Raw genomic sequence first — 16135 nt, forward strand, 5'->3', positions numbered from 1 at the left:
GAAGACTTGTTCTACCACCAGAACCATGGACCGAGTGAGTGTGAGTGAGTATTAGGGCTACGTAATTACGGTTCACTGTCTCAATCGCTCAGCCACTCACTCCCTACTTTACAGTATTTGTTACTAAGCACATCCACAATACAAAATATGCATTACGAAGATTGAATTCCTAAGACACAATGTGAATACCATAATCCATTTATTTGTCAGTGTCTCTTATATACTTTTTCTACAATGAATTTTTTTTCAATGAATTATAATTGGTAAGAAAGAGGAAGTTATAACAACTCTAGGGAGTTGTAATATTTCACATATTCTAATTGTTTTGTTATATTTATATCCTTTGGGGTCCAGTGTTCAAATATTTTTTGTTTTGGTCGGTATTGTTAAAACTATTAGAGGTGTTCTATAGGGAGTGAATAGTGTATAAATAGTCAGTTATTGACTATGATTGTTTAGCCTTACTTTTTAAGGAAAATTTCAAACCATTATATCTATATGTCGTGGTATGTCAGAGCGAGCAAATGTAATTTCTATGTATAGGCCTCTATTATATATGCAAATGACAATAAATGGAAGTAATTTTCCACTGATAATGAATGAATTGAAAGGAAAATAATGATGAATGAATTAAGCTTTTTGACTAGACAAATGCAGCATCCAAATAAATATCTGTAAATATAATTGCCACACACTCGGTGATGGTCTTGCTTTGTTCGTAAAGACACAGTACCTGTGTCTTTACATTGCCCCAGTGCTGCAAAACACACGCAAAACCATCACCGATTGTGTGGCACTTTACATTGCCCCAGTGCTGCAACAAACATGCAAAACCATCACCGATTGTGTGCCAATTATAACATTTACAGATATTTATGGATGGATGAAGCAAACAAATAGGCTATAGGACTTTAAGTTAATTTATTGACCCTTTAGCTTTGATAGACAGGTGTTTCATTTGCATATAATTACAATAACAATTCCATTTCCCTGTTAAACACTCTTAATTTGTTTGTTGGTGCAATCAGTCAGAATTAATTCGGTAGAACAAGGTAAATTTACTTTTCAGATTTGAATGAACCACATTGTAGTAGTTTCTTTCAGTAGATATGGATTTTTACATGTACAGTACTAAATACAGATTTCTACATTTAAACCAAAACCATAATAAATCCAAATTATCCTATCCTGTACAGCACAAACCAATTAGAATTGTACTAATAATAATAAATAATAACGATAATTTATTGAACATACACTTCTGTAAACAAAATTGACTAAAAACCACATTAAAATGCTAATTACTGTATAAATTTACCACAACTAAACTAAAAATTAAATTTAATGATATAAATGACAACCATATTTTTTTCTTGTACATACAGTAATTTAGTACCCTTGACTGTAAAAAGGCGTATTGTTAAATCAATTTTTTTCTTTATTTTATTAATACTCTGGACACACTTCATTCAAGAAGTGTGCCACTGTTTAAAAAATGTAGCTTTCGAAAAAATTAAATTACTATTATTATGTACAACCCCCTCCCCCCCCCCATTAGTTCTCCTTGTATTGTAAATTCAGACAATTACACATAGGTTTTTTAAAAATGTATGTTTCTGATTTAAAAGCAATGTATTAATATAGTTTACAGTTTATGGAATTTTAGTGAAAGCAGTTGGATTTATTAGCCAACCATTTTTATAAATTAATTTTCATATACAGTACGTAGGCATTAGTCTCCCTACTTAAATTGAATTATTGAATAAACTTGTAGTTTTTATTTTAATATTTTATTATACGATTATTGATTATGATATTCCCTGTCTCTTTTAAGTAGGCACGGTCAGAGTCTGATCATGAAGATATTAATCAATATAGCAGCAGTTTCTAATACTTTATATTAATATTGACAACATAATAAAGTAGTTTCTAATATATATATATATGAACTTTATTCAATCAATCGTACATTTGTTATAATGGTAACCATAATAAGGTATAATATTACAGTAGATTTAAAAAAAAAAACCAATATAAATATTAATTATAAAATATATACAATGATTATTTACAGTAATGATAATTAAAAAAAAAATTAATTTGTTATATCTTTTGACTATTATTGGAAACAGAAGTTGAATAATAAAATACTGAAAAGTTTAGTTACGTTTGTTTGAATCAGGCAGATGGTAGACCAAAGAAAGGATAAGATACAGTAGGATTGTTTAATACTCAGTACGGTACATAGGCCTATAGTAACATACAGTAAGAAGCATTTAAAAAGAGTATCACGGTGCTGACGTCACGACAGTAGGTGGCGCTGCATGGTTGCTAGCGCAACAAAGAATGCGTTCAGCCTGCCTGAGTGACTCCAAAGGCTTATTGAAGTAGTCATTTTAAAACTTTTATAATATAATAATTTTTAATAAAACAAACTCAAATTTCAAAAGATCAATAAATATTTGTTTTTAATAATCTATTTATTCTTTAACTACAGTTTAAGTTTAAAAAAATCAAGCTAAAATACAATAAATATAATTTGATAGAAATACAGATCTTTACAGTTTATCAACATAGTAGCGTTAACGCATTTTTTGGTTGGCTAGCAACTATGCAGCGCTCTCTATCGTTGTGACGTCACACCGTGATACTCTATAGTTGTAATCTTTTGACAATACTGTACACATAGTACAGGACAATATTACACTAGTAAACATAATCAATCAATTTTAATTGCCACTTTACTTGACAAAGTATGTTAAATTTATAACTCTAATTTTTATTGCTTGAAAATTTAAAAGCTGGATAGTGTTATTCAGACATAAATTCAAATTTTCAAGCTTTTTCTTGATATAAAAGTCATTATTTAAAATGCCTTTAGGGAATAAGTATCCTTGTTGTTAATCTTAGATCGTACTAACATTATTATAATTTATATTTCTGGTCCTTTGTTATGATAATATGCAAAATAAAAAGGGTTGTATTTTCATTGAAAATAGCGTACATTGATTGTATGAAATTATGTAAAGCATTTTTGATTGTATGATATTTTGAATAATGTACATTTTTATTTAATATTAAAAAATGACCTTTTTTTTTATAAAATTGACAGTAATTTTGCATGGTGTATGTCTTGCAAAATCCTGGATCTGCCACTGATCAGTAATATTGAATTGTAGGCTACATTTAAAAAGTAGGAGCAAAGGTAATTTAGTACACATGCTATGAAACACACCCACTTTTATATACTACGTCAGTATATTGATTACTGTACTAGTGTATTGGTGGTACAATGGGAACTCCCTAATTTCATAATCAGTTCTCTGCCATGGATTGATTGATGAGTCACTGCATTAAACGCCTACTTCTGGGTTTTCGTTTAAACATACAATAATATCTCAACAACGATGAAGATTGGTAACAAAATATCACATGGAGTAGTGATGATACGTTGTCAAAGAAACGCAAGTAAATCAATAGCGTTCTGTGTCGCCATGCTATTATATTTCCGTGCTATGAAAGAACATTTTAGCATACTAATTATCAAAAGTGTATGCTCTTATTTAAAATTATTATTCCCTTTTTGACGATGTTCATATATAACATTTTTAGTTTTGTTACTTGAATTGAAATGAGCTATAGTATATAAATTGGATTTCTATATAGAATATTTGTAGGAGTTGGGTTATTTTTTATTTTATATGTTTGTAAAGCTCCGTCTACACTATCACATTTTATTTGTGATGTTTTCTGTTGTTCACACAAATTGTCGTCATAGTGAAATTTGAAATTTAAATTACTCCAGATTATCTAATTATACTATCAAACATAATTCATTTTAAATAGTTCCAATATGAAATGATATTAAAGAATGTCATTATGTTAACTGTTAGTTTGGAACAAATATCAAAATATTAAATTTTTTCATGTTTTTAGTTGCGTATAACGCGACTCTACAGCTCACTATGTCGGTCGGTCGGTAAACACTAACTTAAGCACTTGACTACAGCCGTGTATATGGCCTTGTTTTATTTATAAGTCAATAAAAACTTTTTCAATGTCCAAAGGTTTGGCTGTTAAGTTTTTTAGCTACATAATTAATAAGAAAACAGTTGAAATTTATTACGATAATCTCAAGTGAATTAAAAGTAAACTTATCAAGATTAGATGTAAGCGTGTGAAGATTATTGAGTTATTAATTGATTGTAAAGATAACGTTAGTGTTTGTTTTAAACGATTTGTATGCATTTATATTAATTATTAATTTAATATTGAAGTTTCTGTTAATCGTTTGATTGTGTTGCTATGGAAACTTTAAGTATCTTCATTTATTAAATAAACAATAGATTTTCATCTTATTATTAACATGAATTAACATGTAAACAATTCTAAATCAATAGGTATCAAACTAAACAAACATTTACAGCATTTCTAATGACAACATTTAAAAAATTAAAATCCCAGTTTATGTATAAGACTTGTCTCTCTAAACAACAAACTATGACAAAATAATATTTTATTTCCTGAAAATTATCAAGGCAGTGCCCCATGTAGCAAATATACTTTAATTTAAATTAAGAATAGTTTTAGCCCGTCAAATATGGATAAGAATATTTAGAAGAATATGTATCTTGTCAAAATAAATACCAGATTTGTTAAAAATGACATGTTAGCTGTCAAAGGGCGAGCGCTCGACTCGCAGTGCATACACATCCCTGAATATTTCTACCGTTTGTGTGAGTTTCAAAACTACCTTGTCACAATTTGTTAATAATTCCTGTATTTTTCCATGGCATTCCAATTTTTTTTCTGGAGCCAAGATTCCTGACGTTAATGATCTTGCTAGTTTCTTTGTTGTATGATCCCTGAGGATAATTCATTATTTTACTACAGCATAGATACTTGATGGAAAAAGACATAGATTTGCAAACATTATCACGTCCGCAGGGAAGTATTATTCGGAATAACATACGGAGAGAAAGCAATACCAATACTTTGTTATTGCGGTTTAGATTACGTAGCATTTTAAGGAAATGACAATGGAAATTATTATGAAAAATGTTATACTGAGAAGACCTATTTTTCCTCTTTAAAGCTCTGTCTACACTATCAAACTAGTTTTAAATAAATGTGTGATGTCCACAAATATGGTTGTGATTTGATCAAATATGGTGATGATATGACATCATCATGTCCATATATGAACACGTCATCACATTTTTTTGTCACATAATGTTTGGTAGTGATAGGGCTTTAGAAACATTACAATATGCTTTTTGAAAAATAATCTACAATACAGTAGCATTGTTAAAATTAATAGAGGTTTATAAGTAATTGTATAACTGTAATATGATCTGTGAAACTGAAAAAAAGTTGTCCAACTTATGATTATTTTTTTTACATGATTCCGTCCATTAGACCACTTGAATTTAAAATAACTCTTTCACACTAAATATCACTAGTTTTTAAGAAAGGAAATTGCTTATTTAGAATAAAGTATTATTAAATTTATAAACTATAATACTGTTAGTCACTAAATCATTTTAACTGAATATCTCTGATTGTTAGTATTCAGAAAATTGTGTATCTAAAGAAGCGACGTGATTAAATTTTATTCCTAATTGTAACCCCATCTTGGGAAAATGCCAACCACTTAGAAAACTTAGCTATTTTCTGAAACCAGATATTAATAGTGTTAATAGCAGTGCGAACATATTACCACCATTGTTGTTGTACATGTATTACTATCCAATATATTGATTATGTTTATGTAGATGTAAGCTTCGGTTACGCTATTTTTTTTCTTTTCTTTTTAAATCAGCTCATGCCTATCGTTGTCCACAATGATAGGTTGAATTACAATTTGCATTAAATAAAATGATCTTAGGGGTCTAATAGTCTAAACTAGATCACCTTTTGTTTTGTTTATAAAGAATTATTGTTGTTGTTGTTGTAATTGGTAATTGTTTTGGGAACAAATAATATCATTGCTTTGATCTAAATCATTTAAAAAAAATTTAGTTTGATAGTGAAGAGGTAACATTGTCATTATTAAGAAGATATTTTCTGTATTTATGCTATCTTTTTTTGTGAAATATATTTATAGATCTACGACTAATAATTTATTTAGTAGCAATCAAATAACGAATAGGAAAATAAATAACTTTATTCTGTAAATCAACAAAAGTCTTATGCAGTGTCTGTTTATTGTGTTTGTACAATGTTTTTATTCGTCGTGAGGTAATTCTGTTTTTATTCTTCTAGCAACTATAATATCCAGCTTTTTGTTCCACTCCACGTGTGAGGTATAATTCATACCACATATAAATAGCATCTCTCTAGTTTCGATTAACTTGGTTGTTGAAAGACCAGACATAAAAACATGTCTAATCTATATTCAGTGGTTATAATCAGACGTTATGATATAACATTATTACATTTAAAGTACTTGCATTTCTCTTTGTGTGAATTATGGCACAGAAATACAACATGACAATAAAAGGAACTTCAATTATTATACTTTTAAGATATCATTTTGTTACTAATTAAGTTCTGTAACAATGAAGATTTAAGTTGTCATGTTTAGTATAAAAATTAGTTTAATATCGTACGTGGAATAAGTTTTTTTTCCTCACTAGCTGTTATGTTAAAATTTATATGGGTTTTTTCCCCGTCAATTCTTCCCTGGCCATCAATACAAACATGATAGGTGTTAAATAATTGTTCATTGTTTGGCCTTTGGATATATATTGGAAAAAAAAATAAAATCTTATTTTTTAGATAATAAAATATTAAATTCAAGAATATAAACATTAAATAATTCTATTTTATGAAAGATGCTGGATGTTGAAGTTACTCAAGCGTGAGATTACAACCCAGAGTACAATGAGTATTTTCCCGCAATTGATTTTCAGAAACAACTACTTTATTTATTTTTCGCAGTCGTTGTAAAAGAGTACAAAATAAAAGGTTGCCATTTTGACTGGCAGCTATTAACCTTGCCCCCTTGTTGTTATTGATAATGATTTGTTTGTTTGAATATTCACCCGAGGCGTCAAACCTAGAGGCATTGGCCGTGGGAACTATAGGAGAAAATTATCAGTAGTCATTGTGTGTAGGTTAAACAGTTGTGAATGATATGAGCTGTAAAAAGTACAATGCTTGATTTCTGGATATTGAAAAGACTTGTTTTGTTGGCTTTTTATGACATGTATTGTAAAGTTTAATCCATAAAAAAGGATGTAATTATGTGAGATTATCGCCCAATCCTTTTCCCTAGGAAGTAGGAAGATATACGCTGAATTATAGTAATTGATATTATTTAGCTTCTGTTGGTGTAATTGAGATTGTAAAAACTGATGAAAACAAAAAACACAACAACATCCGTTCACAAAGTTAGTATCATTATCAACTTAATTTATCTGTGTGATATTTTGTATAATTCATCAAATTCAAATGTTACAATAACAATTATTTCATTGTTGTGATAATAATAGGGGACTGCAGAAATTTGATATATAAAAATATGAATTAAATTTTCAGCATACCTAGATACCAACATTTAATTTCAATTTCTATATATCTATTGCCATGGCATTGATTATTTCAATCATTCGATGTAATAATATTATAATGGGAAAATTTTGGTTGGTTTTGGGTTGTGGTGCTGGGATGGATATGGGGAATATATTGTGGCAGATGCATTCCATCACTGTGTTGTTAATTCATAATGTATGGTGAGATTTTAAATATTTGTTCTATATTGATCTTTTGTGTTAGTATTTGACAACATGCTTTAGTTTTGAATTAAGTACCATTCCAAGGTCATAATATAATGACATAATGTCAAGACTTATGTTGTTGCATAATCAGATTTGAAGATGCAATAAGGACATATGACATGAATAAATACAAATTGCCATTAGCAAGGTTTTCCCCCTTTATTCAATTAATATTTGCATATGCTGGAAAACTTGGAATTATTGTACGCAACACTAACATGTGTCTAACATTCCAAACGCAAGTATATAATGTTAAAAATTTAAATTAAAGCATTATTTTTCAAACTTTTTAAGAATGAACAGACAGAAAAAGTTATGATACAGTACAGTATTTATATTTAATCAGTATAATAGTTAATTTATTTTATTTCAAGAGATAAAGAGATATTTTGCCCAACTCTGATTTAAGTTGTAGTGAATTGTCAATTGAAAATGCATTTATTTCATTTCATTTATTTTGTCTCACAATACAAACCATGTACAAAGAACAAACAACACACAACCAGGCAGAGACACGAGTCCTAAAAAGCGAATTAATCACTATCTAGTAGGTCTCCCATTACGCTAATTGAATAAAAAAAAACCACTCTTTGGGCCCTCCAATATTGGATGGGGACTGCTCATGCTCTGGATCCCCTTAAGCTCTGGTGCGCCTCTTAAGCTTTGGGCCCCTAGCTTTAGCCAGTGAACACTCATAACCGTTCCGCCAATGTGTTGGTATCATATCCACCATCTATCAATAATACCAGTCTGTGAACCTGTGCAGATTTCAGTAGATGAGTAGCGGATCATCGCTAGGTGTCATTGTTGTTTGCATTATGGTTAATAAGATTAAAAATTGTCACCTGCTATGTTATTGATATACACTCCACCCATATAATGCATGGCCTTGTTCATTGCAGGTATTAAAGTATGGTCATGGCATTTAGAATATTTTTATCATTTCCTTTTTAGGGAATTCAAAGTGAAAAAAATAGAGATAATACCTATTTATCATCTTTTGCTGTGAGAAAAAGGAAGGTTCGGTTCTATAGGCTCCTCTATAAATAATTTGAACAGGTGACACAAGAGAAAGTTTAAGTTTTTATTTTCCCACTCATTAAATTATGCATACGGTATCTGTCAGCATCCATTATAATATCAAATGAATTATATTAGTTATGTATTTATTTAAAATTATATATAGTATTGACAACTAGAGTTATGCTGGTCACTACATAGCCTTGGAAAATTAGCTATCACAAAAGCACGGCTGATAATTATTGAATTCAGTTGGTACAAGTGTTATTGATGTTGATGGCCATATGAACATTAAATATGAATTTACCAATATATATACTGTTTATAACCTTGGTTTACCAGATATCCAAACAAATATGGCCGAATTTTGAATAAACTCTGTAGGCTATGTACGTTTCACAATTTTGCAGAAAATAATTCTTGTTTCGACATGTTTTCTTGATGTATGAAGCATACAACACACAACACAAGAAAGTCGAAACTACTGTGAACTGTCTTTTATTATCACATATCAAACTTATTAGTGGACTTTCTGGTTTATATATGGCGTAATATGAACTAGTGAGAGACATAGGTTCAAGCCCTCCTGTGTGTATATCCTTAGGCAAGAATTTTTTTACTCCTATTGCTTCGTCCTTTTGTTGGGACGTAAAGCTGTTGGTACAGTGTACATACAGTGGATCAGTGTGCTGATGGGTAGTAGGGTTGCACTGCTGGCTGTTATGGATCTGTAAAGGACCTAATCCGAATTTCCTCAGTTTCCAGTTATAAGCTTAAGGATGATGATTACATATATTTTACATACATATGAGACTGACTGTTATCGATTCAAAATCTAACTGTATACTAAGCAGGTAGAAAGTCATAGTGTTACATACACAATACAATGTGTCACACTGAATGGATTGTACTTGTCACACTGAATAGATTGCCTCACACCAGTTGTTATGCTTTGTTCAAAATGACAGTAAGGTGTTGTTGTTGTGTCAACTAGCGGGGAGATCTGTCGATATTGGCTTTGACCATGCCGGGAATTTAAATAAAATATAATAAATTGGAGTTGATAAACAACAGTGGGTATTGTCAAGATGATGAAATCTTTTCCAGGTTAATATATGCAGTAGTGTATAAGAAACTTAAAATTAAAAAGGTACAAATAAAATGACAATTTTGGCACATATCAAACTCCCGACTGGGTACCATTTTATACTGAATCTCTCTAATTACGCATATTTGAAAGAGTAGAGTGGGGTGAGAGAATACCCTGGTATTCTGGCTCATCTCGGCCCCGGTCATTGTAGCCAGACAAAGGATGTGAGCTAAAAGACATAAAAACAACTCTTTAAAGTGAAGACATCTCTACGCAATTTAGTCCACGCTTCAAGTCACATGTTATCCAACATATTAGATGTATAAAAAGTGTTACATTTTTCTGTGGCTGCCATGGGCTAATCATAATCTTCCCACCTGAACATCAATGTTTATAATACATATGTAGTATTTCCATTAATATTGTTTTTTGTTTTCCTTATTGCCATAGTAGTTAGTTGTTGTAAATACTGTTTGCATGACTATATTAACCCATTTGTAATTCAATTTTTGTTAATTTGTTAAGAGCTGTCCATAAAAGTGAAAGTATAATCTATTTCTAATTTTTAAGTCTAATTTTTTTGTTAGCTGAAAGTAAAATTATTACCTGTTATTTCTAATGCTATTGCTTTTCTTTCCCCTTTCTCCCCATGCTTTTGTTGCTGATGTTTGTACAAGTAGAACAAGCAGGTATAGATAGTTCGGTATAGAGTTAATTGCATGTATTCTAGGCTAAGTATGTATTCAGACTGAGATATATGACAACCTCTTATGCCATGTGCTAGTTACTTGTGGAGTGTTCACACTTTTATGAACCACTTCACGTAGAATAACTATGTACGTGTGACCAATACAAACACGTATATATCAGTACAATTCTGATTCTGTTTTTTGTCAGTTCACGCTTTAATTCAATTAACATTACATTATTATCTCTGTGAGTCTGAACACGTCATTAGTCTATAACGTCAGAATAGAAAAATATTGCTGTCAACAGTACAAATTAAAAACATGAATAAAAATAAATTACATCAAAAATCATGCTTGAAGATAAAAAGTATGTTGTAGAATTACATATTAGTAGTAAATGCCAACAATTATATCATCATTTAGAATGTCTTGTATGTTGCAGCAATATATTTCCATACTTTATATGTATTTTACTAACACTGAATTATGTTATAAATTCATATTGAAGAAGCAGACATATTGATTAATGATTAAAACACAATAAAGTATTATATTGAAATTTAATCTTGTTTTTTTTTCCAAGAGAAAGTAGGTGGGTAATATTTTGCAAAATGGCCGATGTGATTTCATAATTATATTACAGCCATATGTCTGTTTACTTCAATATTCAATATTTTTATTTGCTAATATTTGCATGTATGTGTGTATTGTATTAACCAATATTTCAATGTAAAATACTCTACGTAGGTGGATTGTGTCAATAATTGTAAAAGAATGAGACTAAATAATGGCACACTATAATGCGTATTTCTATCATCATTATAGGGAGCTTTCGATTTTTCTAGGACCTGGTCGTTTATGATGTTTAATTTTGTGAAACCAATTTGGTCCAATTTTACATTCTGTTATCATATGTGCACATTTGAACCTTTTAAGGTTTATGGTCCTCGTGAAAAAAAATAGCAATTTTAGTCTTCGCAAATCGAAAGCTTTCTAATAATAAAGAGGTTTTATTTGTAAAGTTAACTTATCTTTTATGTATCATTTATAATTTGTCTTGAAATACTACTTTATTCTGGGAAATGTGTTGAAACTAACAAAAAATAATTATTATTATTATAAATAACTATAATTAAAAAGATCTTTTATTGAAATAAATATTTCTTATATTTTATGTATTTTGTCTTATAATTTCTTATAATTAAATTCAATTTAATAACTTGTGTTTTGTTCAAACTCTTGCTTAATCTTTTTAACATAATTTATAACTTTTTAACAAATATTTTTAAGCTTTTTTTTAAATCAAAATAAATGATATTTTTACTAATTGTAGCTTGTTTGTTTTATTACTTACAAATTATTTTAAAATATATTCATATATAAACTATATATATTTGTATCTATATTAACTCTGTCATTATCATTCTATTTTTCCATTAATTACCTTACCTATTGCTTATTATGTGGGAACTAATGTTTAAACTATGTTGAGATTTATTTTGTAACATTTTTATCTTTTTTTTTCTTTCATTTCATCCACTAAAACACAGATGATTTAACCAGAGGTAAGATTTTTCTTATTATACTACAGTATTAAAAGCACATAAAGAAAAACAAGAAATATTTCTTAAAAAAAAAAAATGCTGCTTGACTCGACAACAGACAGACTATACCTATACCTGTCAGTGTTTGTCAGTTGCATAAATCTCATAGACTCTCCTTTCACAGAAGTGGTCGTCGGTCATCACAAATTGAAAGAACAACATCTAATAATGTGAACAAACATTTATATCAACATAAAGTCTGGTGATTAAAACAAATATTTCTTTCTTATAGAATGTTCTATATCAGGGACCACAAGTTTCTCTATCCAAGAAGATCACGCATTAAGTAAGTATGCAATGTTTGAAAAGCATGGTTACAACTGTATCTATAAACATCTCCTTTTGGATAACCCTATTAGCATTGTTCTTTTCAGAGAGATTTTGGGGTAGTACTGCTAGGGATAATGATGCAATAAAGCAAAACCATTGACAATGTGACTAAAACATTTGCCGAAAACTGTTTGTTTTAGCTACAAACAAATTACGCCCTCTCTGTAGACCGCTTGGGGAATGCCCTAATAACAAAATTTTCGCAATAATAATTGTATATAAAATTATGTTTTTTTAGTAATTTATTTTTATATATTAAATCAACATTGGCAATATCAATAAATTATGTTATTAAATGGTAGTTCTAACAGCTAAAACTAAATACCATAAAAAATGTATCAATTGCATAGCAACGTTTGTTACCGTCAGGGGTCTGGTTTGGGAATATCATCACCATATTTTTGGCACATCACATTTTTTGGTCAAACTAGTTTAATAGTATAGACAGAGCTTAAGTAACTGTTGTAAATATTGTAGTATTATTTGTTTATTAATCATTTATTTTTACAAAACAGATGAACCTATTGGAACACTGAACTACTTTGGGTCAGTAAGGGAACCAAATGCAACAATTGTTTTATCTGTCACTCAAATAGCTGGAACAAACCTGATATTCAATGGCACAGACTTATTCCTTGAGTCTCTGTTAACGGTAAATCAGTTTTTACTATACTGATGTGTAGTTTTAAATATTTTATATATTTGATAATAAATGCTGTGCAAGCAGCGCATTCATGTAAACATTAATTACTACGAGATTATTAAGAGATACTATATTTATGGATGGTAAATATAACAAACACTTTTGTGTTATTATTATTCTTTTAGGATAGTACTACAATAGTAGCTAAAGTTTCCTGTACATTAGCCCAAAACTATCCAGTAAGTATAATTAAAGTACAAATAATTGAACAATTTATTTTCATAATTAATTAATGAATTAACAAACGATTGTAGTGCAAGAGAAAAATGAATTGCAAAATGCAACTTTTGTACTGTCTTATCAACTTTGCGTCAGGTACGGATCTCACAAAACAAATGTTCTCTACCTGTCAAAAGTTTATTGAATGTACAATATAACTACTGTACTGTATTTTGTTACTTAAGTTATTTTCAATTTAATACAGAGTGCAGTTGAACGTTATATTACTGTGTCAGTTTCTGATGTGAATGGCAATGCACCAGTGTTTGTAAATGAGCCGTATATTGCGTCAGTGTCAGAGGTAAGACTATATATATTTCATTCAATATTTCATTCTTCTGTTATCAATTTTACCCTGTGAAAAAGACAACATGACTACTTATACACCCTGCTTTCTCCTGGGTATCATGACGATTATCCAGGCTTACGTTATTTCCTGGGTAGGCCTAAGTCAATATATCAGTATATAATTTTTATTTCCATTCCCAAAAAGAGAAAATTATTTTTGTTCGACTTTGCTCAGCAAAATACAATAATGACATGTACCAAATATAAAAAAAGTTAACATTCACATTATAATTGATTGTTCCTAATCACTATACCAATGAAACCTGCTTATCCAGGTAAATAACGAAGCCTGAACAAGCCCATAAATGCTAATAGATCTGTAGCTGTAAAATTAATAAATTAAATAATACTTTTATGCTTTTGTTAGTCAACACTGTGTATCATAACATATCTGTTGTTTAGTATGTTTATTGGCCTACATAATTAATAAGTATATTACTTATTATTATTATTAGTGAAATAATTGGATAAACAAATATTTTGTGTTTTAGTTGACGCCAATTGCGTCGATAGTGTTCGAAGGAGAAGCAGTTGATGAGGATAGTGGAACTAATGGCCAATTGCAATACAGCGTCGTACCAAACCCTGATGATCCGGTAAGTAAAACAATTTGGTAGACCCTGGTGTCTATATATATATATATTGTTCCTCATTCCTCTTAATAGAGATGTCCCCTGAATAGGAGTGTCCCAAAGGAGGAGTTCTACTGTATAAAAATATAGAAATATATTATTTTCTAATGCCATTGTTACACTTATCAAACTAGTTTGACAAAAAAGTATGATGTGCCAAAATATGGCAAGATACCCAAATACCATCAACATGTTCATATATGAGCACATCACATTTTTTGTCACATAAAGTTTGATAATGTAGACAGAGCTTATAAAAGAAAAATCAAATAATATTAGATGGAAAAGCGTTCTCTTATATCTGCTATTTTCTTTTGGTTTTATAGGATGCCGATACGTATTTTGGAGTGACTACCGTATCAGTGTGTAACATTTCCTTAAATAAGGCTTTAGATTACGAGGCAAAAAAAGTCTGGAAGGTGAAACTTCAAGCAACGGTTAGTCTTTATACATTTCCCTTCTCAACACATTTGTTACTAATTTATTTATTTATTTATTCCTTACATAATCCCTTACAACTCTAGAAAAACATAAAATACAAGCAAAAATAAAATTAAGATCACAGAAAAAAAAATTACTTATGGTGCTTTGCCCATAAAGGTGAATGTGGTTGGCTTTTAAAAGTAAGCCGAGTATGAGATGAATCTATAAAAACTGTTTCCTTAGCAAACATGATGTGTATTTAGACTCAATGCGACACCTACAGTAAATGCAGTTTTCCACTAGGAAAATAAAATTTGGAGGGAATCTCATGTCAAAAAATAAATAACATGCTACCCTTTTACTATTTTTCACAACCATAGCGAATGGCTGTGGTTTTTGCGTTAGCTGTTTGATTTGCATGAGTGCTCATTAAATCGCTAAAAAAAAAATAAAGAAAATAAAACTTCATTGCAGAAACAGACCTGGAAGATATGCGCATAAGCTGACTGATTTGTTCAAATAAGTTCACCTAAATTGAAAAAGATGCTGTTACATGTTTACCACGATATTAAAATCAAACAATCGTCCATACACTATAAAAATCCAAAAATAATTATACTTACTACTTTGTATACACAAATAATAAAAGTACAATTGAACATATTTACTTGTTTTTTGTTTTCTACAGGATAGAGCCGTGCAGAGTAGAAGTACTACCACAATAGTAACAATCAATGTATTAGACGGGGACGACGTTCCTCCTTATTTCTTATGTTACAAGGATGATGATCGCTGTGTCACTGTTTGGTATTATACATCAATTTTTGAAGAAACAGTGAGTTTTTGTTGTTGTTGCTTAAAACTGGAAATGGATTGATGATTGCACTATCAAACTAGTTTGAAAAAAAAAGTGTGATATGCCCAAAAAGGTCCATATAGGGGCACATCACATTTTTTGTCACATATAGTTTGATAGTGTAGACAGAGGTTAAGAGAATTTGTATCACCTGATATTAGGCTACACTGGGTAAACAATCTCATTTCCCTGTGAGTATTAAATAATTTAGTGCAGAGAGGTATGGCTTAAGCATGGACCTATTTAAGAGTCACAGTTGTAACTGATGTATAGAGAAGTATGGTTTAAGCATGGACCTATTTAAGAGTCACAGTTGTAACTGATGTATAGAGAAGTATGGTTTAAGCATGGACCTATTTAAGAGTCACAGTTGCAACTAATGTATCATCATAATTATTATTACTTGAACATTTAATGAATTTAGGTTTTAGAAATCTTTT

At 29.8% G+C, this 16135-nt stretch overlaps 1 protein-coding gene across 1 annotated transcript; it reads left to right on the plus strand.

Annotated features, from left to right (window-relative positions):
• Positions 1–10930: 10930 nt before the first annotated feature.
• On the plus strand, positions 10931–15716 carry LOC140051795 (protocadherin-15-like). Its single transcript, XM_072097110.1, has 10 exons — positions 10931–10947; positions 11164–11168; positions 12131–12145; positions 12417–12470; positions 13030–13166; positions 13343–13396; positions 13642–13737; positions 14276–14380; positions 14743–14853; positions 15528–15716. Exons 1-10 carry the CDS (start codon positions 10931–10933, stop codon positions 15714–15716), a joined length of 783 nt encoding a protein of 260 aa, XP_071953211.1.
• Positions 15717–16135: the final 419 nt, after the last annotated feature.

Source organism: Antedon mediterranea, chromosome 6, assembly GCF_964355755.1.
Source record: "Antedon mediterranea chromosome 6, ecAntMedi1.1, whole genome shotgun sequence".
In the NCBI taxonomy this organism is placed as follows: Eukaryota; Metazoa; Echinodermata; class Crinoidea; order Comatulida; family Antedonidae; genus Antedon; species Antedon mediterranea.